The sequence below is a fragment of the Saccopteryx bilineata genome, chromosome 3, assembly GCF_036850765.1.
Source record: "Saccopteryx bilineata isolate mSacBil1 chromosome 3, mSacBil1_pri_phased_curated, whole genome shotgun sequence".
Lineage (NCBI taxonomy): Eukaryota > Metazoa > Chordata > Mammalia > Chiroptera > Emballonuridae > Saccopteryx > Saccopteryx bilineata.
This window is the reverse complement of record NC_089492.1, coordinates 128670698-128696867: the sequence shown is the minus strand read 5'-3', so window position 1 is coordinate 128696867 and position 26170 is coordinate 128670698. Positions and strand designations below refer to the sequence as shown.

General features: G+C 37.0%; 1 protein-coding gene across 4 annotated transcripts in view; it reads left to right on the top strand.

The window, feature by feature from the left end:
- The window catches only part of EXOC6B (exocyst complex component 6B), a 675853-nt gene that overhangs the window by 451925 nt on the left and 197758 nt on the right, over positions 1-26170 (top strand). For all 4 annotated transcript variants that reach the window (XM_066267372.1, XM_066267374.1, XM_066267375.1 and 1 more), the window contains one exon: positions 12795-12936. In XM_066267372.1, the coding sequence (XP_066123469.1) occupies positions 12795-12936 (142 nt within the window). The remainder of the gene's footprint in view (positions 1-12794; positions 12937-26170) is intronic.

The following is a 26170-nucleotide window of genomic DNA, read 5'->3' as shown; positions in this document are numbered from 1 at the left end:
ACTTACCTGTTAATTAATATGTAATTCACTCTTCCTTTACGCTTATTTTTCAGTGTATGGTTTTACCTATTATTTGTCAGTTTCACCAGTTTTTAATCTTGCCTTTGTCTTTTAATAGAATAATTTAGACAATATACAGTTATTGTGCAGTTGACTTGGTTATTATAACTATGTTATTTTCTTTCATTATATCTCTTTTCAAAGTTTCTTTTGTTTTAAAGCATATATTATATATTTTAGCTTTGCACAGCTTTAGAGTTTTGAACATCAGTCTTTTTTTTTTTTCAAAATAGTTTTCAACTTACACTCTCTAAGCTTTTGGAATTAGGCATAAAAATTTATTTGTGGGATAAAGAAAAAAAAAGAATTTAAAAGCCCTGGCTGGCTGGCTCAGCGGTAGGGTGTCACCTGGTGTGTGGAAGTCCTGGGTTCAATTCCTGTTCAGGGCACACAGGAGAAGCAACCATCTACTTCACTCCTTCCCCTGCCCCTCTCTCTCTCTCCCTCTCTATTTCTACTGCTGCCATTGCTAAAATGGTTCAAGCAAGTTGGTCCTGGGGGCTGAGGATGGCTCCATAGCCTCACCTCAGTTGCTAAAATAGCTCAGTTGCTGAGCAACAGATCAGTGGCCCTAGATGGGCAGAGTATAACTTGGTAGGGAGCTTGCCAGGTGGATCCTAGTCGGGACACATGCAGGAGTCTATCTCTCTGCCTCACTGCCTCTCACTTAATAAAAAAAGAAAAGAAAAATTTATCTGTGGCATATTTAATATAAGTGGGTTATCACACATTTTTGTTCTCCTTCTTCTTTGCTATATTTTAAAATATATTCCAATGTTTTAGATCAAGAGTATTACTATTATTATTACAGCATTATTTTCCATGTTACATGTCTTTTTTCAACAGTAAATACTGATATTTACATTTAGTTTAAGACAATTTTTAATCTTATCTCACTTTTAATTAGTTTCCATGCTTTAGATCATGGTTTTCACTATGTATATCTTCAAGTAAAGAGATTTGTTTCATATTTTATGAAGCCGTCCTGATGTATTAAATGTTTTCTTTTTACCTTTTAACTCGATTTAAATAAAATCAGTCACATTTTTTTCCTTTGATACTCTGAACATGTTGTTCCACTATCATCTAGTTTTTAGTGTTGCAGTAGTGAAATCTGATTTTGTTCTTGGTTATTGGCCTAATTTTTCTGTGTGAATCCTTATATATTTTTGTTAATTTTTCTCTGATATATTGATTATACATGGTATCTTGTTTTCCTAGCTCCTTTTTGCAAATGTAAGTTGACCTGATTTGTTAACTGTTTTCTATGTTAAACTGATCACTTTCTCTGTCATAATCTTCAGTTTCATGCTAGTTTTCTAAGTTCTGGGAGAGTCGCATGTTTGTTTTCAGTACAACTTGGGTAATCTTCCATAGCTTAAAGCCTGTAATTAGAATCCCTCTTGTGTGGATTCTAATTTAGTTAATCTATGTTTGATTTTCTTATAACCCTTTTCTTTCAATGATTATTTTTCTTTTAAAAATTTTTCTTTTTATTGATTTTAGAGAGAGGAAGGGGGAGAGAGTGAGTGAGACAGAAACTTTGATTTTTTTCTCTATGTGCCCTGAGTGGGGATTGAACTGGCAGTCTCTGTGTTTCCAGATAAAGGTCTAACCAACCGAGCCCTCTGGCCAGGGCTCTTACAATCCTTTTATCTGTCTCCTTTTATATTTATTGTTGTATTCTTGATTTATCATGCTAGCATTTCACATCAAACTTTTTCTCCTTACTGTGTCTCTCTTTCATTGAGAACAGTTTATTTTACTAGATGATGATACAAAAGAGTTTATTTAAAATTTTCCTTTGACCCATTAATAAACAATTTTCTGAGGCGTGAAAATACTTTGAGTCTTTTGTATAGTGTATATTAGTTAGGATTCTCTGGAGAAACAGAACCAATAAAATGTGTGTATGTCTGTATATAAAGAATTGGCTCATATAATTATGGGGGCTGAGAAATCCCAAGATCCATAGTGAGAAAGCTGGAGACAAGGGAAATTGGTGTAAGTTTGGATCTGAAAGCTCAAGACCCTATCAGAGCCATATTTCATCTCAAGTCTGAAGGCTGGAAAAGACTGGTGTCCAGCTCAAGGAAGTAAGAAGGCATGACGGGTTCCTTCTTAGTTACAGGAGGGCCAGCCTTTGTGTTCTAGTCAGGCCTTCAACTGATTGGATGAGGCCCACCCACATTAGGGAAGGGAATCTGGTTCACTCGTTTTACTGATTACATGTTAATCTCATCCAAAATATTCTCACAGACACATCTAGTGTAATGTTTGAGTAAATATTTGGGCATCTAATGACTTAGTCAACTTGGCACATAATATTATCACACATGCTGTATTCTTTCCTTTGTTTTGCAGTATTTTTATTGTTTTGTGCTAGTATTTTACTTCTCCCTTTACTTGTCCTCAATTATAGGAGATCTATACAGGCTGTGTATTTGTCAAAAAATCAAGTGGGTAGACAGTCTTTCATCCTTTTCTCTGCCCCATTTAATGGCATTCTTATTTTTAATCCAGGCTATTTATATGTATCATGATATACACATCTCTGATCTGACTTTCTGATTCTGCTGGCTTTGATGTGGTTATATGTTATCAATAATTGCAAACCAACTTCAGTAGTTTGAATGCCTAAAAGTGTATTTTCTCAAATAATAACGCCACAAATGACATTAGCTCAGAGACTCAGGAACATCAGGGCTGAGCTCTTTGTCATTCTCTTGAGTTTTTCCTCAAGATTTCACAATAGCTGCTAGAATTGTGATGCTAGAATTCTAGCCATCACAAACTTACCTTGACAGCAAAAGAAGAAAGTGCGAGGCAAAGGGGCTTCTGCAGACATTTCTGCTTTCAAATCACTTGCCCTCCATATATGACAAGATGTAAATGTCCTAACTTTTTATATAGCCAAGGATTATTTTGTTAAGATAGAAGGGATCATAGACAATAAATAGGCAACTAACATACTGTGCAAATACAGTTTTCAGTGGAGGTGGCGTGTTCTTTTAGCACCAGGGTCTGGTTTCTGAAAATGTTCTGAACTTGTTTAGTACAATATAAATGGTAGTTTTTTTAGCATGTCCTGTTACAGAGATCCTTCAATTCTTTTTCTGACTTTGCTCAAGGGACTGTACCTCTAATATTTGATTATATTCTACCCCAGTTTCCTTCCAGCCACAACTTTGTGCCATCTTTCTAACACTTACAGGTTCTTTTCAGATAAGAAATAAACTAGATGGCAGAAAGTAGGTGAGGGAATCACTAGGTAAAAGGGATAATCTTGTTTTAACTTAATAGTTAGGAGCAGCTCCATTAGAGAGGAGCAGCTGCCTTTCTCTCTGCTGCTTGGTGCCCTGGGTTTCTGAGGATGGGATAAATGGGAGAGGACTTTCTTGTTTGATGTCCCATATTCTGAACTCTAGGACTTTTTTTCTTAATTTAGTTTCTGTCTTCTACTTAGGGTAATTTCATCTCCAGTTTCAATAATATTGGTTTTAGCATAAGTGTAGCTTTTTATCTTTTTGGGGGGAGGGTCTCTTTACTATTGCGAATGTTTATAAAAAGCTATATTGAGGGGCTGTTAGCCAGACAGCCTTTATTCGGTGGGTATTTATTTTAATAGCCATTTGGTTTCATTACCTTTTAATGAGTTCTTTGATAGCAAGTTCCTTCATTAACAAGGCAGTCTTTCAGGTTTCCTCTTCTCTAATTGTTAACATATTTTGGGTGCTTTCACATAAATACACAGTGATGAAAAGTTTCCTCTTTTACAGCTCCTGTAGGACATTCAGAAGCGAAAGACGCAATGGGGAGACTGCAGCGTGTTTCCTTGAGATCTAAATGGTTTAAGAGCATTTGTCCTCACAAACTGAGACTGACTGAACTATCCGTATTTCATGCTCAATTTCCTGCATCATGATGAACTCAGACTAGATTTCTAGGTGTATGAAAGTTGATTGAGTTCAGCTCACATTAAAATTTGCATGTTGAAACAAATAAATAAATAAAATTTACATGTTGAATTTTCCTGTAACCACTTTTTAAGAAATGTGGAATATTTAATTCTGCCTGGGGCCCGAACACATTTTCATTAAAATGTTTTCTTGAGCTGTATACAGGAACATGTTATTCCATTTATTGAGCCCCTACTATGTGCCAGATACTGTGTAGGGTTCTTTATTATATTACTTCATTAACTACATGTAATTTCTGCAATGTGGCTGACATTATCTTCATTTTACTGATGAGGAAGCTGAGTCTGATCAAGATTAAACAACTTTCTTAAAGGTCACATAAATGATAGGGCCAGAATTTGAACCTAAGTTAATATGAACCAAATCCTTGCTCTTTCTCAGTGTGTCACTTCCACTCTAGTCTTAGTCTGTTTTTACTACTGCTTCCCATAAAGTGGACATTGTGGTGCGTGCACTGTTCTCTAGAGGGAGAGTAATTAGAAAGCTTATTAAATACTTGTAAAGAAGATCTTGAATGATTTTTCTCAGAGAAACCTAAGGTTTTAAATATTCTAAAATGAAGCATTTGTTATTGGCAGAAAATAATGATCCAAAGCACCTACAGGATACGTTAGCTCAAAAAAGCAAAAAAGAAACTCAGGCTAATGAGGTGTTTGGGAGGAGAAATGCTCTTATTTAGGGTATTGACCAGTTAGGAACTGAGTAATATGTTGTATGTGGAAGTTAAAAGCGACTGGCTGGCAGACAGTCAGGCGTCTGTACCATTGTGTTTTGTAAACTCTCTCCTATGGCTATGGTGTGTTTTTTCCAAGCCCACTTAATTTTTTATGAGGTTTGTAAAGGTCTTGAATAAACAATTGAGATTATAGAGGTTTTCCTGGAAGCTTTGGTTAATATTTTAATATGCTCTGCTTTGTCACATTATTAAATAGCTTATTGGAAAGTATGAAAGAGAGGGTTTCTTTTTTATTTTTCTTATTTTTCCTTTGCTTTTTGTATTTCTTTTTGTTGTTGTTGTTGTTGTAGTTAAATATGAAAATTGGAGGTAGTTTTTAGCTGATTGCCTCTCTTCTTTTTAGTTTAACTTCATATATCTACAGATCACCCGTGAATTGGGACCCAGCATCTGGGAGGCCTCCACTTAAAATGCACTTCAACTAGAATTACAGTTTAGTGGGTATATCTTGAAACTAAGCCAGTGACTATAATTTATGTAGTAAGAGGACTGGAGAAAGGGAGAGGGAATTGGATAAGGTCAAAAACAGGAACTAATAGAACTTTGGAAATTACCTCATCACGACCTTTTGCTCATTAATATTTGAATCTGCTTCTTTGGCATCTTGGTTGTAGTCTGGTGAAGTGTCCAGCCTGGCAAAGACTGAATACCTTCAAAGACATTTCTGTGTTAATGAGATGACTTGACGAAGTTGACCTTTAACCTGAACAGCAGCTGAGGAAAGAGAAGGGAAGAGTTTTTATTTCTCATTATAAGGACTTGTTCTATGGAGGTTTGTGTAGTAGTGATTGTTATTCATTGCAGAGTACTTTATATTACCTCATTTCAAATTGTAAGCCACTTGAAATTATTTCCGTGGTGTTGTTGTTGATATGTAGTGAAGGTCACCCAGCAAGTCCTACCATTTTTTGTGAAGCCTTCCCCTACTATTTTGGCTTCATAAACTTTTCATCTAAAATCATATTGTGCTTAAGTTTATTCTGCTCAATTTAGCACTTAATTGCATGTTCTCCTTGATTTGCTTTAGAACAGGAAGTACACTTTCTACTTTTTGCATGACAGATTTTTTTTTTTGGTGTAAAAGAAGAAAATTGTACAACTCTATAAAAGGGATAAATGGTTAGTAAAATGTTACACACTCATGAAATACTTAAATTTTAAGCAAACATGTGCAGTTTTTTTTAATGGTTTTCCGTATTCTGGATCATAGGAATAAAAATTATAATAATAAGACATTTACTGAATACTTAATATAAGCAAGGTACTGTGGAATTATTAGGTAGGAAATGCTACATAGGAATTATATATTTTTATTTAACCATGATAGCAATCCATTTTGCAGATGATGAAACCAAGACAAAGGTTTAGGGAATTGTATTTTAATACGTATGTTGGTTTTCATTAACCACATGCCTGTAATTTCTCTGTTTACCTTTATATTTTTTTCTTTGTCTTTCTAACACTGTTTTGGTCTATAGAAGTAGAAGATATGCATTAAGGCATTTGCTATGGTGGTGGTGTTTTGTAATGTACTAATTAGGTGGTTATATCCTTTATTGTAAATTTTAGTTAAACACATATATGTATGCATTATATCTACAATGCAAAAAGTTTGGACACGTTGATAATGGAAATTAAGACTAAAGCATATATAATTATTGACCAGGGAGAAATTCTTTAAATGTTACTGTAGTTGTGTGTTTTTTCCTGGTTGATATAACTTTGTCAATTAAAAAAATTATTTTACAGTTCTAGTTGTGATGCCATAGTATCAGACTTACCCTTTCTAGTGTAAATAATTATGAAAGCTGGACAAAATATAGAATCAGAATATTATCAAAAAATGGAAAGAATCAGTACTTGGTATGTCAATAAGCATATGTATTAGAGAAATAGGATACCAAAAAGAAAGGACAGAGAAAGAACCCCACAAAGTATCTTTCTAGATTTCTCCTTTAGTTCTAGGCTAATTTTTCTGTTTTGTTTTTAGTGTGAGAGAGGGGGAAAGAGACAAACAGACAAATAGGAGGGAGAGAGAGATGAGAAGCATCAACTCGTAGTTGTAGCTCTTTAGTTGTTCATTGATTGCTTCTCATATGTGTCTTGATCAAGGGAGCTCCAGTCAAACCAGTGACCCCTTGCTCAAGCCAGCGACTATTGGATCATGTCAATGATCCCATACTCAAGCCAGTAACCCTGCGCTCAAGCTGGTGAGCCTGCGCACAAGCTGGTGACCTCAGAGTTCAGAACCTTGGTCCTTGGCATCCCAGATCGTTGCTCTATCCACCATGTCACCACTGTTCAGGTGTAGGCTAATTTCTATGCTGCACATGAATGGTGCACACTCTGGGGCTTAGAAGGCAGCAGCCAGGGGAATATGGGCAAGTGTTCTGGAAGGTGCACAGCTGGATACATTGAGAGTTGAACCAATAGGGACTTTTTCATTTAAATATCAGCAAAGCCATTTTCAGGGATTATGGACAAGGTCCTAAAGCAAAACTAAAATGGACCAACTGTAACTTTAAAAACAAGCATGACAATATAAAGTAATCCACTAATAATTTAATTGCCTACCTGAACAAAGTTCAAAACTCTATTGAAGACAATTGAAAGCCTCTATAGCATCTTGTCTACAATGTATGACATATAAAAGAGTTTCTTAACATGCTAAATAAGCAGAAAAAACTGACCTATAATCCAAAGCTAAAGTAGTCATAGAAGTAAATCATTATTAGGCAATCTAAATATTTGTACTGGCAAACAAAGATGTCAAAATAACTATGATTAGTATGTTAAATAAAACAAGAGAATAGATGAAATACAAAAAAAGGATAAATTATTTAAGTAGATATTAAGAAGCAAATGTGTATTCTAGAATGACAAAATGCAGAATTTGTAATAAAAGTTCCTTAGGTGAAATCTTCAGCAGAAGTCAAGATTAGTGAACTCAAAGACAGATCTGTAGAAAATAACTAAACTTATACACACATTGAGGGGAAAATATATATATAAATTTGTTTTAATTTTAAAAATTGAATGGAACATAAAAAATGGGGCAACACAGGTGAAAAGGTGTAACATGTATGTACATAGAGTCTTGGAAGAAGAGAGAATAAGAACAGTACAGAAGCACTACTTAAAAAAATAATGCTTGAGAAGCATTATTTCTTTCATATATGAAGAAATGCATCAATCCACAGTTTCTGAAGCTCAGCAAACCTAAGCAGGAGAAGTACAAAGAAAACTATACCTAGGCATATGAATATTAAATATAAAGAAAAATCTTCTCATCTCTCTTCCTTCCTGTCTGTTCCTGTCTGTCCCTCTCTCTGTCTCCCTCTCTGTCTCTATCATAAAATAAATAAATAAATATCTTAAAAACAGCTACAAAACAAAAACACATTCAAGAGAAAAACAATAAGACTTATAGAAACAGTGGAGACAAGTGGCCAATCAAATGAAACTTTTAATATTCCAAAAGTAAAAGAAAACTGTTAATATCCAATTCAGTATCCAGCAAAAAATATCTTCCAAAAACAAAGGTAAGATGCTCTCTGCTGATCATGTTGCAATAATTGGTACTAGACTGACTTTCAGCCATAAACATTTAAAATATCAGACAAAATAAATGAAACAACTGTTTTCAGATACCAGACAGCAGGCAGTGTAGGACTGTGATCTCTGAAAGAAGGGACACAAAAGAAACAGTGCCTGGCAATCTGCCTACAGGTACTGCACCAACTGTGGAACAGAGCGGGCACCCAGGGAAACCCAAGTCCAGCAGGGAAGTATTGTTGCATTAAGACACAGATTGGAGTTTGGGGAAGTAGTTGATGATATTTGTAAGGAAAAGTTTTCAGATGAGGAAGGTATTTTAAGGAATAGTACCAGATATCCACATTTGGATCTTTTTATGGCTTTGGCTGAGTACTAGGCTGTTTTTGTATAGGAAAAGTCCATGAGGTCAGGCAGAAAACACCTGCCAGGGTACAGAAGCTGAATGCAGCTGCCAGAACTCACACGAGGGAGGAGGACTGTCATAATTTTAACCTGTGAAAAGAAGAGACCTCACTGAATTCTTTCAGCATTTAGTAGAGCCATCAGAAGACTGGCTGGTCGTTGTCTAGAGCTACTTTTGAAGTAAGCCTAAAGTAACCATAGAGAAAAGATGATTCTAATCCCCCAGAAGAGTAGACCAATAAACTTCAAAATTCCAAAAGAAACTTAACCCATTGTCGTAACAAAATCAACACTCGAAAGAATTTCAACAAAATAGAGACACTCGACAACCTAACATCCACAGTATCTAGTACTAATAAAAGATGTGACAAGAAACAGGACAGTGTGATCCATAACAAGAAAAATAATTCACAAGAAAGTTGTAGAAGTGACATAAGTGACAGAATTAGCAGATAAATGCTTTCAAACTGCTCGCATACTCAATAGGTTCAAGATTTACAGGTAAATATAAATATAAAGACAGAAACAGAAGTTATAGAAAGTGAATCAAATGGAACTTCTTAGACCAAAGTATCTGAAACGAAAAATAATGTGAATTGGGCTAGCAGGAAAAATTAGCAATTTTAGAAGTTATGGTTGGGAAATTTCAAAGCCTGAGCAGTTGAAACTATACAAAGTAAAGTAAAACAAAGGGGAGACAGTTTTACAGTGCATCAGTTATGTGTGGGACAGGGTCACAAGCAGCGTCCTGCCCTTGGTGCTCCTGTGTCTCAGGCTTCAGACTTGGACTGAGATCCACACCCTCAGCTCTCGGGCTCTCATGCCTTCGAACTGTATCTCTAGAAAGAAATAGGATTTGACCTAACAAAATGTGAACATGGGAATCTTTCTCAGAAAACAAAAGCAAAAGAAAGTTGGTGTGAAAGGACAGCTCTCTTTCCCAAAATAGTTCCTGGCTTATGTTTCTTTAAACTTGCTAGATTTCCAAGAGAAAAATCCTTGATGATCTAGGATTCAGGATCTCATCCCAGTAGGCTGACAGAGAGCTGTGGTAGGAGTCCATTTTAAATACCTACTGTGAACTCAGCTTTCTTTTGGTGCTTCCTCGGATGAGAAGGGCAGCAAAACACCTCTCACTCAGTATCCCAGCCTTTCATATTTGTGTGATTTTTATCTTCTTGTGCTCGCCATTCCCCTTCCCCACACCTCAGAGCAACAGAAAGATGTAGAAACTACCACAAACCCTCTGCTGAGAGGCAAGATCAAATAGTTAAAACTTTAGGACAGTGGTAGTCAACCTGGTCCCTACCGCCCATAGTGGGCGTTCCAGCTTTCATGGTGGGCGGTAGCGGAGCAACCCAAGTATAAATAAAAAGATAGATTTAACTATAGTAAGTTGTTTTATAAAGATTTATTCTGCCAAATTTAGCGAAAATCTGACATGAAGTACTTGGTAAGTAATTACTATTATATGTTTTAACTTGCTGTTACTCTGCTTTATAAATTTTATTAAGTAAATTACTTCCCTACTTTATAAATCACCATTACTGTGGAACCAGTGGGCAGTTAGAAAATTTTACTACCAACAGAGATACAAAAGTGGGCGGTAGGTATAAAAAGGTTGACTACCCCTGCTTTAGGGATTCTCACAGGGGTGGATTCACATCTTAGCTCCACCACTTACAAGATACAGTATTTTCAAATAATGTAACCTCTCTTTCTCTGTTCTAATCTCCAAATTGAGGATTAAATAAATCATGGGGTTCTTGTGAGAATTATGAGACAGTATTTTTAAAACATTTGGCACATACTCAGTGCTCCATAAATGGAGGAGCCTCTCTGATGGTGGCTGAGATGGTAGGGGTATAGATGATGATGATGCTTTCTCTAAGCTCTTCACCTCTACTCACTTGCATTTAGTATGATGACAACACTTAGTTGTGTAATTGAACTACATACTAATTGAAAGCAATGAATATTGAGCTTTCTATATTTCTTTGAAGGAATAAGATTTCTACACATTTGCCTTAATTGTTTTTGTGCCTTTGTATGAGAAAGAGTGAGTGATATCTCCCTTTTCTATAGAAGTGATTCAGATACTCCCTGGCCCAGTGAAATATATGGGATGGGAAAAACAAAAACAAAAAACATGTAAAAGGACACCATAGTGAAAATCTGGAATTTTCATGAATTCTTACTAGACCTACTGAGTTTATAATAGCAAGAAATAAATGAATAAATAAAATAGAAACCTAAATCTCCAACAACAGAAGAATGTACATTGTGGTATACTGTGGAATAACTAAAGGAATAAACATTCATTACATTAAAAAAGCTTCACATTATAATATTGAACCAAAAAAGCAAGTTAGCAAAAGGACATGCCATATGATCTTATAGAAAGTTTCAAAATACATAAATATAATATATTGTTTCTTGTCATACACACACACACACACACACACAGAGCATAACAGTGTTTTAAAAATACAAATGGTATACTTAACACCAATGGTCACCGCTGGGGAGAGGGAGGAAAATTATTAAAGAGGTCACACGGGCTAAACTGTATTTGTCATGTTTCATGGGTATGTGAATGTTTATCATGTAATTCTATATATCTTTCCATATAGCTGAAACAGTTCATAATTTCAGAAAAGAGGTATCCATTATTTGACTAATTTGAGAACTCAGACTTTTTAAGACACGTGTCATCCTGTTTTTCAGAATAGGTAGTGATGGTAAATAAATAACAAATAAAATGGATAGGTATCTGGGAAGAAAGTGCATATATTTTATATGATATATGATTTTGACCTTAGACTAAGATGTAATTCACTAATTATAAAGTATTTGTGCCTGAGGCGGTGGTGCAGTGGACAGAGCATCAGACTGGGATGCGGAAGAACCAGGTTTGAGACCCCAAGGTCACCAGCTTGAGTGCAGAGTCGCTGGCTTGAGCGTAGTACGATCATAGACATGATGCCATAGTTGTTGGCTTAAGCCCAAAGGCCACTGGCTTGAAGCCCAAGGTCACTGGCTTGAACAAGGGGTCACTTGCTGCTGTCGTCCCCCAGTCAAGGCACATATGAGAAAGCAAGCAATGAGCAACTAAGGAGCCACAACAAAGAATTTATGCTTCTCACTTCTCTCCCTTCTTGTCTCTTCCCTATCTGTCCCTTTCTTTGTCTCTCTGTCACACAAACACACACACAAAAATAAAATAAAGATTGTAAGATAGTAAGATATTTTAAATATCATTTTAAAAATTATCTTAGAATTTATGTCCCTAAATCTCTTTATTTTTTAAGAAAACAAAATTTATCTTTTTAATTACTTTTTTTAGGAATTTTTTTTTATTCTTTTCATTTTATATGTGTTAAATCATAAAGCACCAAAGATTTTGATTTCTTAGATATGTTAAGGATTATTGTTCACATTTGTCTTTTAAAGGTGAAGGGATTAAGCAAAGAAAAAAAACCTCATAGACACAGACAACAGTGTGGGGATTGCAGGAGGGAAAAAGGGGTGGGGTGGTGAAGAGTAGCGGGGGTTAGTGGTAATGGAGGGAGACTTGACTGGGGGGGGGTGAACACACAATGCAATGTACAAATGATAAAATTATAGAATTGTACACCTGAAACCTGTATAATTTTATTAACTAATGCCACCCCAGTAAATTCAATAATTTTTTTTTTAAAAAGAATGATTGTTTTGGAATGGACTGTTTGAAATTTATTACCTATGAAAAAATTACTTTTCGGTTTAATGAAGATTTTGAATGTTGTTTATCTGTTGTTAGGAAAAAAATGCTTTTGGAATAAGTAGCTGGCTTTATGAGTTTTAATTTAGTGTTATAGCTACATGACTGATCATAATGAAGCTAGTGTTTAAGATGTTTGCTATCAGGTGCTATTAATCCCAATATCATTTTAAGGTAAGGACATTATGATGAAGAAAACCTTAAAGATATTCCTAATTGAAAAATAAATTATTTTAATTTTGTTGAAATTTTATTCTAATCCATTAACATTATGATTTGCATTCTTGTATTTCAGGGAAAAGTGGCTCAGACAGCATGCATGTCAGCTTGCAAACATTTAGCCACATCCTTGATGCAACTTTTGCTGGAAGCGGAAGTAAGGCAGCTCACCTTGGGAGCATTACAGCAGTTCAACTTGGATGTCAGAGAGTGTGAACGTAAGACAGTTAACCATCCCTTTGCTTGTTTTGCCTGAATACTCACTTCTGTAGAAAAAATTTCCTAAGTCTATGGCATCTTTGTTCCTGATGAAGTCTAAGAATACCTAGATGACAGAAATAACTTATAGGATATCTAGAAATAGAGCCTATCAGCAAGCTAATTTAAGCACCCAGAGTACTTAGCCCATATATAGAACACAGAAGATCCCTGGCCAAAAGGAAGATCGCAGTGTAGAGGGGAATATAAGGCAGATGTGCATTTAATAGATACCAAAGAAAACCTGATTAGTTCTAAGACTTTGAAAGAGTGCAGTTTTACATCATATTTGCAAACCCTTCTTTGTCTAAAGGACAAGTGCTATGTGTATCAATCAGAAATGCTTTCTAGTACTGGTAGAACAGAGAACCTTAGACAGAGTGGTTTAAACCAATAGGTTTTCTTTTTTTTTTCAGAGGCTATGAGTTACTGACTTGATTTAGTTGCTCAGTGATGTCACCAAGGACCCAGGCCTTTTGTTTCCTCTACTCTCCCATAAGAGCGTGGACTTTTCCTCCTTATCTGTATTATATGTAGTAAGAAGAAGCAGGAAAAAGAAGCCAGTCTTACCTCTATTCCTTTTTCTAAAAAAATGAAACTTTTTACGAGACCTTAAGAAACTTACCTACCTGTTTGTCTCATTGGTCAGAATACAGTTGTATGGTCACCTCCAACATTAGGGGTGGCTGGGGGATTGAGTGTTTGCGTGAAAGGAGAGCATCACTATTGGCATAATTGATTCATCATGAATCATTCACTTGGTGTTGAACACAGAATTATACTTTGGTTGGGAAGGCAGAAGGAAGGGAGGAAAAGTGCTATGGTGTTAATTGTGCTGTCAGTGAAAAATAAAAATGAACCAAAATGCTATGACTCAAATGATTTTTCTAAGAAAATTAAAATAGTGGAAAATTCTTTGATTCTGCTAATACTTCTGCCCCATCTTTTTGTTTTTCCTGCTTACTGGTCTCCTTTGGTTGACTCTGATGGCTGGAAATTAAGGTTTTATTTATTGGATATGTTATTTTTAACTAATTAAGGCTTCCAGTTCCAGTCTTCACAGAATAACAGGTATCAAAATCACCCTCCTTCCATAAACAACTGTAAAACTGGATAAAATGGGTGAATCGGGTCTTTTCGTGCCTTGGGCAGCAGACAGCACAAGACTGTGATCCTGTAGAGAGGGGGGAAATATATAAGGTAAGCTTGTCATTCACTCTTTTTCTGTCCAGGTGTACTATCCAAAGAGCAGCACAGGAATGTAGATCCCAAATAAAAAAGCAGTGTTTTACACAGATCAACAGAGGTTGGCAGGTAGGGCTGATGAGGCAGCTGGGATTTGTGGGGCAAGGGACAGGAGAACAGGGAGTTGTTTAGCAAAGTAGCCCCAGAAATCTACATTAGAGAGCTTGTGAGTCTTTGGTCAAAAACTAAGTTGCTATGTGAAGGGTGAAGCTTTGTGAGCCTTGGCGGAGAATAGCCACTGAGGATCTGTGAGCTGAATAGGAATGCCAGAGGTTATAGAGTGCTAGGAGACACTGGAATTCTGACCCACCAGAGTGGAGAGACCTGCTAAACATCTTGTGCATTCAGTAAGACCCCAGAAGGTTAGACCTTAAGCGTGCTAATCAAACTCTAGAGTAATGGCTAATCTTGATCCACTGTAACAAAGCCTAATAACAAGACTCAACAAGATAGAGTTAATCTGCCAATTAAATAACTGCCTGCCAAAACAAAACTCAACAGTCTTTGAAAAGGAACAAACTTACAAAAATTCAGACTCTCAACCACTGAGTAGCTACAATTTCACAGCAAAAAGCCTATAATTTGACATGCCACGAAGCAGGAAAATGTGGTCCGGAACAAAGGAAAAATAGGCTATAGAAATAGATCTGCGGAGAACACAGATGTTGAAAAATTACAGATAGGTCCTTTAGAAATCTGAATAGAAATATATTTATTAATTTAAAGTAAAAGATGGACATGATGATTGTAGCTGAAATTTCTTTTAGGTTTGATAAAAAGTAGTAATCTATTGACTCAAAAAACTCAACAAATCTTTAGCAGGAAATGGTCAGGTTTCTACCAAAAAAATAATAAAGAGAAGATCTTAAAGCAGCCAAAAAAAGAAAAGACATAATAGAGAGCAATGATAAGAATTACTGCTTACTTCTGTCAGGAACAGTGGAAACCACAGGAACAAGAACGTCTTTAAAGACCTGAAAGGAAAAAAAAAAGGCATATCAACCTAAAACTCTTTATCTTGGAAAATTATCCTTCAAAAATAAAGGTATATATATAAAGACATTTGCAAAGAAACAGAAGTTCAGAAAATTTGTCACCAGAAGGTCTGCATCATAAATACACATTGTGATCACATTGTTCAAAGATGTCAACAACAGTATCTCCTTTCCCACATCTTTTTTCTAGAACCTTCCCACTACCTTATGAAGAATGACATCTAATTCTCCTTCCTTTGAATCTGTGCAAGCTTGTGACTTGATTGTATCCAACAGAATGTGGCAGAAGTGGCCTTGTGATTTTTGTTACTAGGTCATAAAGACAGTGCAGCCTCCATGCTCTTAGTTAGCTGCTGTGTAAGAAGTCTGGCCACCCTCAGGCCTCCAGGCTGTGAGGAAACTCAAACCAGTTCACGTGAAGAGACCACGTGGAGAAGCCCTTGATCTCTGACATGTTCCAGTTTATGTTGTTGGTGCTGTACTTTGTTTTATTCCTATAAATAGTGTTAGATTTTGTTCTGACCTGCATTTACATTACTTGAAATTGGTTGGATCCTTTTGAGACTTGCTTTTAAGTTTATAGTGGGTCCAGAGCAGCCTTTTGTCTGGGTCGTATTTAAATGGAAATCTAAAGCACTGCCCTTTGAAGAATTCTACCCTGTGCCCAGGTGTCTGGAGATCTTTCAGCTCTGGCTAGTGGGAACACAAAGAATACCCAGCTCTATGAGAGATCCACGCATTATTTCTGGGGGTTCTTTCCCCAGCCTTGGGTAGTTTCTTCCTCTACATACACAGATTAGGACTCTGCCAAGAATTCAGTAGCACACTCCTCCTGAGAGCTCTCTTTTGCAGCCTCTTCCTTTCTGGTAGTCGGTTCTGCAAATACCAGTTGCCCTGGCGTTTGGGCCAGCCATCTCTGACTTTTCAGTTCAGATTGTCTATATTTCATTTGGGTGCTCTCCCTTTGCTAGCTTTGTGTCATAGCCTGGAAACTGCCTGTAGGCATTCTCTTCTTGTTTGCTTTCCTTCTGTCAAGGAACCCAGTTCTGCATTGACTGTTGCCTAATATCTAAAACCATTCTTTCAAATGCTTTGCCCAGTTTTCCAGTTTGTTTTGCAGTGGGAAGATGAGTCCTCCATTACTTAATTATGACCTGTAGCAGAATAAATGAGCAGCTTTTCAAGTTTCTTTTCTTTTTTTTTTTTTCATTTTTCTGAAGCTGGAAACAGGGAGAGACAGTCAGACAGACTCCCGCATGCGCCCGACCGGGATCCACCCGGCACGCCCACCAGGGGCGATGCTCTGCCCATCCTGGGCGTCGCCATGTTGCGACCAGAGCCACTCTAGCGCCTGAGGCAGAGGCCACAGAGCCATGCCCAGCGCCCGGGCCATCTTTGCTCCAATGGAGCCTTGGCTGCGGGAGGGGAAGAGAGAGACAGAGAGGAAAGCGGGCGGAGGGGTAGAGAAGCAAATGGGCGCTTCTCCTGTGTGCCCTGGCCGGGAATCGAACCCGGGTCCTCCGCACGCTAGGCCGATGCTCTACCACTGAGCCAACCAGCCAGGGCTCAAGTTTCTTTTTATATTTTGTTTTTTATAGAGATAATACCTGCTCTTTGTGGCAAGTTTTTTGGGAAAAAGATAAAAATTACCATAATCTCATTATTCAGAAATAAGTATAATTCCAGGGATAACATTTGGACATGATAATATCCAGCAGCCACAAAATTGTTTCAAGAATTCATCCACCAGATTTCATGCATCTAGTTAGCCAACATTGTTTTACATGCTTCTGTCTTAACCAGCTGTTTACCAGGAGAATAGAAACATAATGACTAGCTAGACTAATCAAGATTACTTCTTGATATGAGTTTGAAGTCATTCTCTTCTGAGTTTTGATGAGAGAGTAGAACGTCATTCTGATTACGAACAAAAAGAAGAAAAGAATTTTGAGTGGATAACCAACAAATACGGTTGGTTAAACAGCAAAGTCTGATGGTTGATTGGGAATGACTGCATGACTGCATTCTTTTTTTTTTTTTTTAATAAATTTTTATTAATGGTAATGGGATGACATTAATAAATCAGGGTACATATATTCAAAGAAAACATGTCTAGGTTATTTTGTCATTAAATTATGTTGCATACCCCTCGCCCAAAGTCAGATTGTCCTCCGTCACCCTCTATCTAGTTCTCTGTGCCCCTCTCCCTCCCCCTAACTCTCTCCCTCCCTCCCTCCCATGTCCTCCCTCCCCCCACCCCTGGTAACCACCACACTCTTGTCCATATGACTGCATTCTTGATAGTGTTAAAAGACAAAGAGAGATGGAGGGTGATACAGCTAAGTATATGGACCTTGAGGAGGAGGAGTGTTGGTTTGGGAGAAGCACTGATGCATAAAGAAAATGCCTGAATTACATTTTATGTAGAAGAATGAGCAGCTTCTACTTGAGAGAACGATCAGTGAATTGTCATCCTTAACAGAGAGCCAGCTTCCAGTTAATACTAAGAGTTGGAGAGATCATTTAATGAAAAGATGGAAACATAATAGAGTTTGTTAACATTGCAAACCAGGTTCCAGAAGGCCAGTATCTTACCTGAAAAGCTATTCAATGCTTGTTATAACCTTTCAGACTTAGGGTCTGCTTGAAACTAACATTTGTAAGCATAGCAGTGCCTCCAATAACCATATTACCGCTGAAATCTTTTCTAATATATTGTGGATCCACTAAGTTTCATTGATTTAGAATTTAACATTTCATTTCTGATTGGCAGTAATTTGTCTGTCAAGAAACTTTCCATGGACATATATTTTACTTTAAAAGAAAGAATTCTATTCTATGTCTTTTGCTATACCACCCCCCTCATTTTTTTTCTTTAGATGCTCAGTGGTCTATAAAAAATCTTAAAGAAATGATACATAAGATTCAAGTAACTATACAGAGGCGTATAAAAGCAGCCCCAAATGACAAGATAATTAACACTTACATCTTTCTACCCAGTGGTGTGTGCATGAGGTATTTTCCCTATTGTCTGCGAGTCCTTGGAAGAACTATATATGTCCTGAAAGAAATCAAACTCTGGACAAGATGGAATGTGACTAAACCTTGAGTGTCTGACTCTGAAACCTGGGCTGCCACTTTTTTAGATCCCAAATACATAGGAGAATTATATGCATTACCATGAGCCAGAGATATTCGGCTAGTGTCGTGTGTCATTAAGAACATAGATTTCAGAGTCAGCTTGACAGGACATTCAAGTCACCACTTAACTTTTAGCATGACCTTGTGTATATTATGAAACTCCTCACAGCCAGCCCCATTTATGAAATAGGAATAATAATAGTACTTAATGTTTCAGGGATGGGGTCAGAATTAAATAAGATAATACACAAAAGGGTTTATTTTGTGGCTTAACAAAACACTGGCTGTGCAGTAGTAGTAGCATCTATTGTTATCAGCAGCAGCAACAGCAGCGGTTACTAAATATTTAGCAACTCTCAAGTCTTTTGCAGACCACTCAAATCTTTGTCTCTTGTTTGTGAATCTGTGGATTTCGAGATGCCTTTTTATTTGGCATAAGAAATCAAGTTTTTTCTTCTTGGTAGTCGTCTGTCAACTTCTGGGGTTGTCCTGAAAGATATGATTCAGAACTGATGATTTGTTAATTCTCAACTTAGTGCTTTTGCAAGAAATCAGTCAGTTAGCTGTGCTGTTTACTAGAGAGGGTATTACTTCTTAGGACACTGTTACCTAGCAGGAGTGTTGTTATCAGGTAATTTGTATTGACTGACTACTAAACCTTCAAGGTGGACATTTTTGGAAATTTAGATATGAAGTCTATCTCATTCTTCTCCATGTGAGGAGATTGAAGGGGGAGGCTTAGGTGAGGGACTTTTCCCCCCAAATACACCCTCCAGACTTCGGCAGACACTCATTTCCCAGATTAGAGGCATGACCCTGATTCCTCAGCCTTTCTCTAAACTCAGAAAAAGTGACAGCCAGGGCAGAAGCACATTCCTTGCACTTTCTCCTCAGCTAAGAGATTGTGGGGGAAGATGTCAAGAAAAGCTAGACCCTGCCTCCAGAGATCTTTTTTTTTCTTAAGTGAGAAGCAGGGAGGCAGAGAGACAGACTCTTGCATGAGCACCGACTGGGATTGACCCGATAAGCCCCCTACTGGGCAATGCTCTGCCCATCTGGGGCTGTTCCTCCATTGCTTGGCAACCGAACTATTTTAGTGCCTGAGGCGAGGCCATGGAGCCATCCTCAGTGCCCAGGGCCAACTTGCTCCAACCTAGCCATGGCTGCGGGAGGAGAAGAGAGAGAAAAAGAGAAGGGAGAGGGGGAGGGGTGGATAAGCAGATGGTCGCTTCTGTGTGCCCTGACTGGGAATAGAACCCAGGGCATTTACTTGCTGGGCTAACACTCTACCACTGAGCCAACCAGCCAGGGCTCATAGATTTTAAAGTCATTTTTTTATTCCATGATTATTTTTTAGGGATAACAGGAGGTTGGACAAGCTGCATTTCAGAAATGCTGTCATAATGGCTTTTAATACCTTTTAGTCTTCTTACTGGTGCTATTTTGTAGACTAAGGAATTATGTTAACAGGTTTTATTAGGTTAACATTTTTAAAAGTCTGAGACTTCTATTTTTGTCTTACCATTTTTATAAAAAAAATTTTTTTTTGTAATCAGAGCCATGGAACCAGAATGGGGGAGAATTGTGCCCTTTTTTTTTTTTTTTGATAGTTTTGCTCATTTTTAGGCAGAAAGATGATGGATGCCTAGAGTTTACCTTATATTGAATTAAAATCAATATTTCTCTATAAAAAAAGAAGAAATTTAGATATGAAGGAAATATTTCTTTCCTTTAAACATTGACCTCTGATAATTTCTGATTTGCATGACATTTGTCTTACATCTCCTTTTATTTGTGTCTTATATTTGGTTTTGGGTATTGGAGCACTGGGTCCTCATCCTGACAGCGAAACTGCATTTTAAATACTGTCAGGTCTCGCTTGCCTAATACTTACCTCCTTGATCAAACCTGGACTATTCTGTCATTCAAGCAGATTTTCCAGTCTGTGTTTGGATTTGTCATTTCCTAAGCTTTCTCTTTGTGTATTCTAAATAAGAAGATCTAGGTTCATAGTCCATCTCAACTTCTTGTTAATAGCATTAATTCAGTAATGTGTTTATTTATTCAACAAATATAGGTAGAGTTCCTGCCCTGTACAGGGTACTGTGCTGGAGGCTGATGATGGAATAGGAAACAATGGTTTTTTGTTTTTTAATTAATTAATTAATTAATTTATTTATTACAGAGACAGAGAGTGAGTCAGAGAGAGGGATAGACAGGGACAGACAGGAACGGAGAGAGATGAGAAGCATCAATCATCAGCCTTTCATTGCGTGTTGCAACACCTTAGTTGTTCATTGATTGCTTTCTCATATGTGCCTTGACCACGGGCCTTCAGCAGACCGAGTAACCCCTTGCTGGAGCCAACGACCTTAGGTTCAAGCTGGTGGGCTTTTGCTCAAACCAGATGAGCCCGTGCTCAAGCTAGTGACCTCGGGATCTCGAACCTGGGTCCTCTACATCCCAGGCCGATGCTCTATCCACTGTGCCACCGCCTGGTCAACAATGGGTTTTAAACAGGAGAGTGGTTTGATTGTATTTGTGTTTCTAGAAGGAATTCTGCAGTTTATCAGGAGCCTCAGAGACCAGTCATGGCTGTGGCAGTAATCTGTGATAGAGCTGATTTGGTTGCTTGGTGTATTTCATGGTAACTTAAGCCATGGGAGTGAGTGACTCAACTCCTTGAACTTTTCTGAGTCCATCAGTAAAATGGAAGTACTGATCCTTGCCATATTTGTCTCACAGTATTGTTATAAAGTCAAATAGGATAATATATAAAAAATCATTTGTAAAGAGCCATGAAAATTTTATTTATTACAATTATTTCTTTATCCGTATGTTTTTATGTGTTTTTTTCCTTAGTTTATTTCCTACTTCCCACTTGCTTTTTCGTTTAAAATGAGAAGTTTATTTGCTCAGTACACCAAATAGGATGCAAGCACATGGTTTTATAGCATTAAATATTTTCAATTTTTAGTTATCTGTTCAGGTCCCTAAATTATTCAAAAGATTGGTATGTGAAAAATATAAGCCAAATCCAGTGTACATTTGGTTGCAAGGAAATGAAGCAACAATTGCATCCACTGAAATTTAGTGTAATCCGTCATTTCCCAGGACCCATTAGATTTTTGCACAGAATAAACTGGGTCCTTGAACAGCAGGGCAGTAGGATGCATCTTGTCAAATTCTCTCAGTTCTGATGGTCAAATTCATCTGGCCTAATTTACTATTTTGGAAAGGATCAAGGGCTCCAAAGTCTTGTATTTCAGCGTTGTTACCATATTAGCCCTCACCACAGGTCAGGAAAGTAATGCGGAGATCTGCCTAAGCTCAGGATTTAGAGAAACAACTTTGGAGTGAAGTTGTGATCTGACTGAGCCCACTATGATATGAGGGCTCAGAACACCATTATTACTTAATTTCCCTATTATGTCCCCTACTCTTTTTTTTTATTTTAATGCAGTGACATTGATAAATCAGGGTACATACGTTCAGAGAAAACATCTCCAGTCTTAACTAAAAAGTCCAGATAACTTTCTATATCCCTAAAGAGTTAGTTTTAGTTCAGATTCAGGACCTAGTTGTTCCTGAAAACTGAGAATTTCTGTCTCTTTGTATATATTCACTATAATAAATAGCTGCAAGTCCCACTGTGGTATAGCAGGATCCTCTTGACTCAGGTGTGAGATATTTTAGCCAATGTTAACCAGGCAAACCTTAATCGACTTGCTTATGATTTTGCCATTGGGACTTTTGAACTAAAGAATCTTTATAAAGTGATCTCTCTGAACCTTAAGTACCAAGGCACAAACAACTGCCAATAGGGATAACTGTACTCACTTACTGGTATTCTGCATACTCGAGCTCAGCTATCCTTGACTCTCCACTTCCGTATACTTAATAACACACCTTTGGTCCCTCCCCACCAGAGTCTCTTTTAGGCTTCAGGCATTCCTTTACCAATCTCTTCCTGATATGAGGGAGAGCAGAGAGTCCCCAAGACCCTGGTGAGAAACATACAGAAAGCGTATGTGATAGATCCATACTATCATTCTTCTTGTGCAACCTTTGACGTTTACATTATGCAAAGAAGTTCTGGTTCTTAACGCTAAGCTAGTGCTGAACCCAAATCTGCATCAGCCAACCAAGTAAACTCCTAAAGTAGCTACTAGCTAGTACAGTAATACCTTGGTTTTCATTGACTTCAGTTATCCTCGGTTTTGGTTTTCGTCAATTTTTTCCACGAAAAATTTGTCTCGGTTTTCGTGGGTTGCCTCAAATTTCATCGGCGTGCCCACGCGACCTTGCTGCTAATTTTGCGAAAACAAAGGGCGACCCACACGTTCTCCTCTTCTTCAAGTATTAGCGAGTGCTAATACTACAATTACATGTAAATGATTACTGCGTATACAGTATCTGCACCTCTTTCTCCCCTCCTCGCATCTTCCATACTCAAAGGAAAGTCTTCAGAAAGGTAAATGCCATATTAAATGTTCATTTATTCTTTACATTAGTCATTTTATATTAATTTCATGTTTTTAATATTAAGCACTATATTTATTCTCTACAAAATGTGTTTTTGAAATGTATTTTGGAGTGTCTAGAACGAATTAATTGGATTTACATTGATTCATATGAAAATAATTGCTTCAGTTTTCATCAGTTCCATATTTTTTTTATAAATAAATTTTTATTAATTTTAATGGGGTGACATCAATAAATCAGGGTACATATATTCAAAGAAAACATGTCCAGGTTATCTTGTCAATCAATTATGTTGCATACCCATCACCCAAAGTCAGATTGTCCTCCGTCACCTTATATCTAGTTTTCTTTGTGCCCCTCCCCCTTCCCCTCTCCCTTCTCCCCCCCCATAACCACCACACTCTTGTCCATGTCTCTTAGTCTCGATTTTATGTCCCACCAATGTATGAAATCATGCAGTTCTTGGTTTTTTCTGATTCATTTCACTCTGTATAATGTTATCAAGATCCCACCGTTTTGTTGTAAATGATCCGATGTCATCATTTCTTATGGATGAATAGTATTCCATAGTGTATATATGCCACATATTCTTTTTTTTTTTTTTAATAATTTTATTTTTTTAATGGGTTGACATCAATAAATCAGGATACATATATTCAAAGATAACAAGTCCAGGTTATCTTGTCGTTCAATTATGTTGCATACCCACCACCCAAAGTCAGATTGTCCTCTGTCACCTTCTATCTTGTTTTCTTTGTGCCCCTCCCCACCCCCATCCCTCTTCCATTCCCCCCTCCCCCCCCATAACCACCACACTCTTATCAATGTCTCTTAGTTTCACTATTATGTCCCACCTACGTATGGAATAATACAGTTCCTGTTTTTTTCTGATTTACTTATTTCGCTTCGTATCATGTTATCAAGATCCCACCATTTTGCTGTAAATGTTCCGATGTCATCATTTCTTGTGGCTGAGTAGTATTCCATAGTGTATATGTGCCACATCTTCTTTATCCAGTCATCTGTTGATGGGCTTTTTGGTTGTTTCCATGTCCTGGCCACTGTGAACAATGCTGCAATAAACATGGAGCTGCATGTGTCTTTACGTATCAATGTTTCTGAGCTTTTGGGATATATACCCAGTAGAGGGATTGCTGGGTCATAAGGTAGTTCTATTTTCAGTTTTTTGAGGAACCACCATACTTTCTTCCATAATGGTTGTACTACTTTACATTCCCACCAACAGTGTATGAGGGTTCCTTTTTCTCCACAGGCTCTCCAACATTTGCTATTACTTGTCTTGCTAATAACAGCTAATCGAACAGGTGTGAGGTGGTATCTCATTGCCATTTTGATTTGCATTTCTCTAATAGCTAAAGAAGATGAGCATCTTTTCATATATCTGTTGGCCATTTGTATTTCTTCCTGGGAGAAGTGTCTGTTCATGTCCTCTTCCCATTTTTTTTATTGGATTGTTTGTTTGTTTGTTGTTGAGTTTTATGAGTTCTTTGTATATTTTGGATATTAGGCCCTTATCTGAGCTGTTGTTTGAAAAAATCATTTCCCATTTAGTTGGCTTTCTGTTTATTTTGTTATCAGTTTCTCTTGCTGAGCAAAAACTTCTTAGTCTGATGTAGTCCCATTCATTAATTTTTGCCTTCACTTCTCTTGCCATTGGAGTCAAATTCATAAAATGCTCTTTAAAACCCAGGTGCATGAGTTGAGTACCTATGTCTTCTTCTATGTACTTAATTGTTTCAGGTCTTATGTTTAGATCTTTGATCCATTTTGAGTTAATTTTTGTACAGGGGGAGAGACTGTAGTCCAGTTTCATTCTTTTGCATGTGGCTTTCCAGTTTTCCCAGCACCATTTATTGAAGAGGCTTTCTTTTCTCCATTGTGTGTTGTTGGCCCCTTTATCAAAAATTATTTGACTATATATACGTGGTTTTATTTCTGGACTTTCTATTCTGTTCCATTGGTCTGAGTGTCTATTTTTCTGCCAATACCATGCTGTTTTGATTGTCGTGGCCCTATAATAGAGTTTGAAGTCAGGTATTGTAATGCCCCCAGCTTCATTCTTTTTCTTTAGGATTGCTTTGGCTATTCGGGGCTTTTTATAGTTCCATATAAATCTGATGATTTTTTGCTCTATTTCTTTAAAAAACATCATTGGAAGTTTGATGGGAATTGCATTAAATTTGTATATTGCTTTGGGTAATATAGCCATCTTGATTATATTTATTCTTCCTAGCCAAGAACAAGGTATATTCTTCCATCTCATTATATCTTTTTCGATTTCCCTTAACAATGGTTTATAGTTTTCATTATATAAGTCCTTTACATTCTTTGTTATGTTTATTCCTAAGTATTTTATTTTTTTTTGTTGCAATCGTGAAGGGGATTATTCTTTTGAGTTCCTTCTCAGTTGTTTCATTGTTGGCATATAGAAAGGCTATTGACTTCTGTATGTTAATTTTGTATCCTGCGACCTTACTGTATTGGCTTATTGTTTCTAGTAGTCTTTTTGTGGATTCTTTGGGGTTTTCGATGTATAGGATCATATCATCTGCAAAAAGTGATACCTTTACTTCTTCTTTTCCGATATGGATGCCTTTTATTTCTTTGTCTTGTCTGATTGCTGTGGCGAGAACCTCTAGTACCACATTAAATAAGAGTGGAGAGAGTGGACAACCCTGTCTTGTTCCTGATTTAAGGGGGAAAGCCTTCAGTTTAGTGCCATTTAATATGATGTTAGCTGATGGTTTATCATATATGGCCTTTATCATGTTGAGATATTTTCCTTCTATACCCATTTTGTTGAGAGTCTTAAACATAAAATTGTGTTGTATTTTATCAAAAGCCTTTTCTGCGTCTATTGATAACATCATGTGGTTTTTGTTCTTTGTTTTGTTGATATGGTGTATTACGTTAACCGTTTTACGTATGTTGAACCATCCTTGAGATTCTGGGATGAATCCCACTTGATCATGATGTATTATTTTTTTAATATGTTGTTGTATTCGATTTGCTAGTATTTTGTTTAGTATTTTAGCATCTGTATTCATTAGAGATATTGGTCTGTAGTTTTCTTTTTTTGTGCCATCCTTGCCTGGTTTTGGTATAGGGGTTATTTTGGCCTCATAAAGTGTGTTTGGAAGTGTTGCTTCTACTTCGATTATTTGGAAGACTTTCAGTAGAATAGGAACCACGTCTTCTTTGAATGTTTGATAAAATTCGCTGGTATAGCCGTCAGGGCCTGGACTTATATTTTGGGGGAGGTTTTTAATGGTTTTTTCTATTTCTTCTCTACTGATAGGTCTGTTTA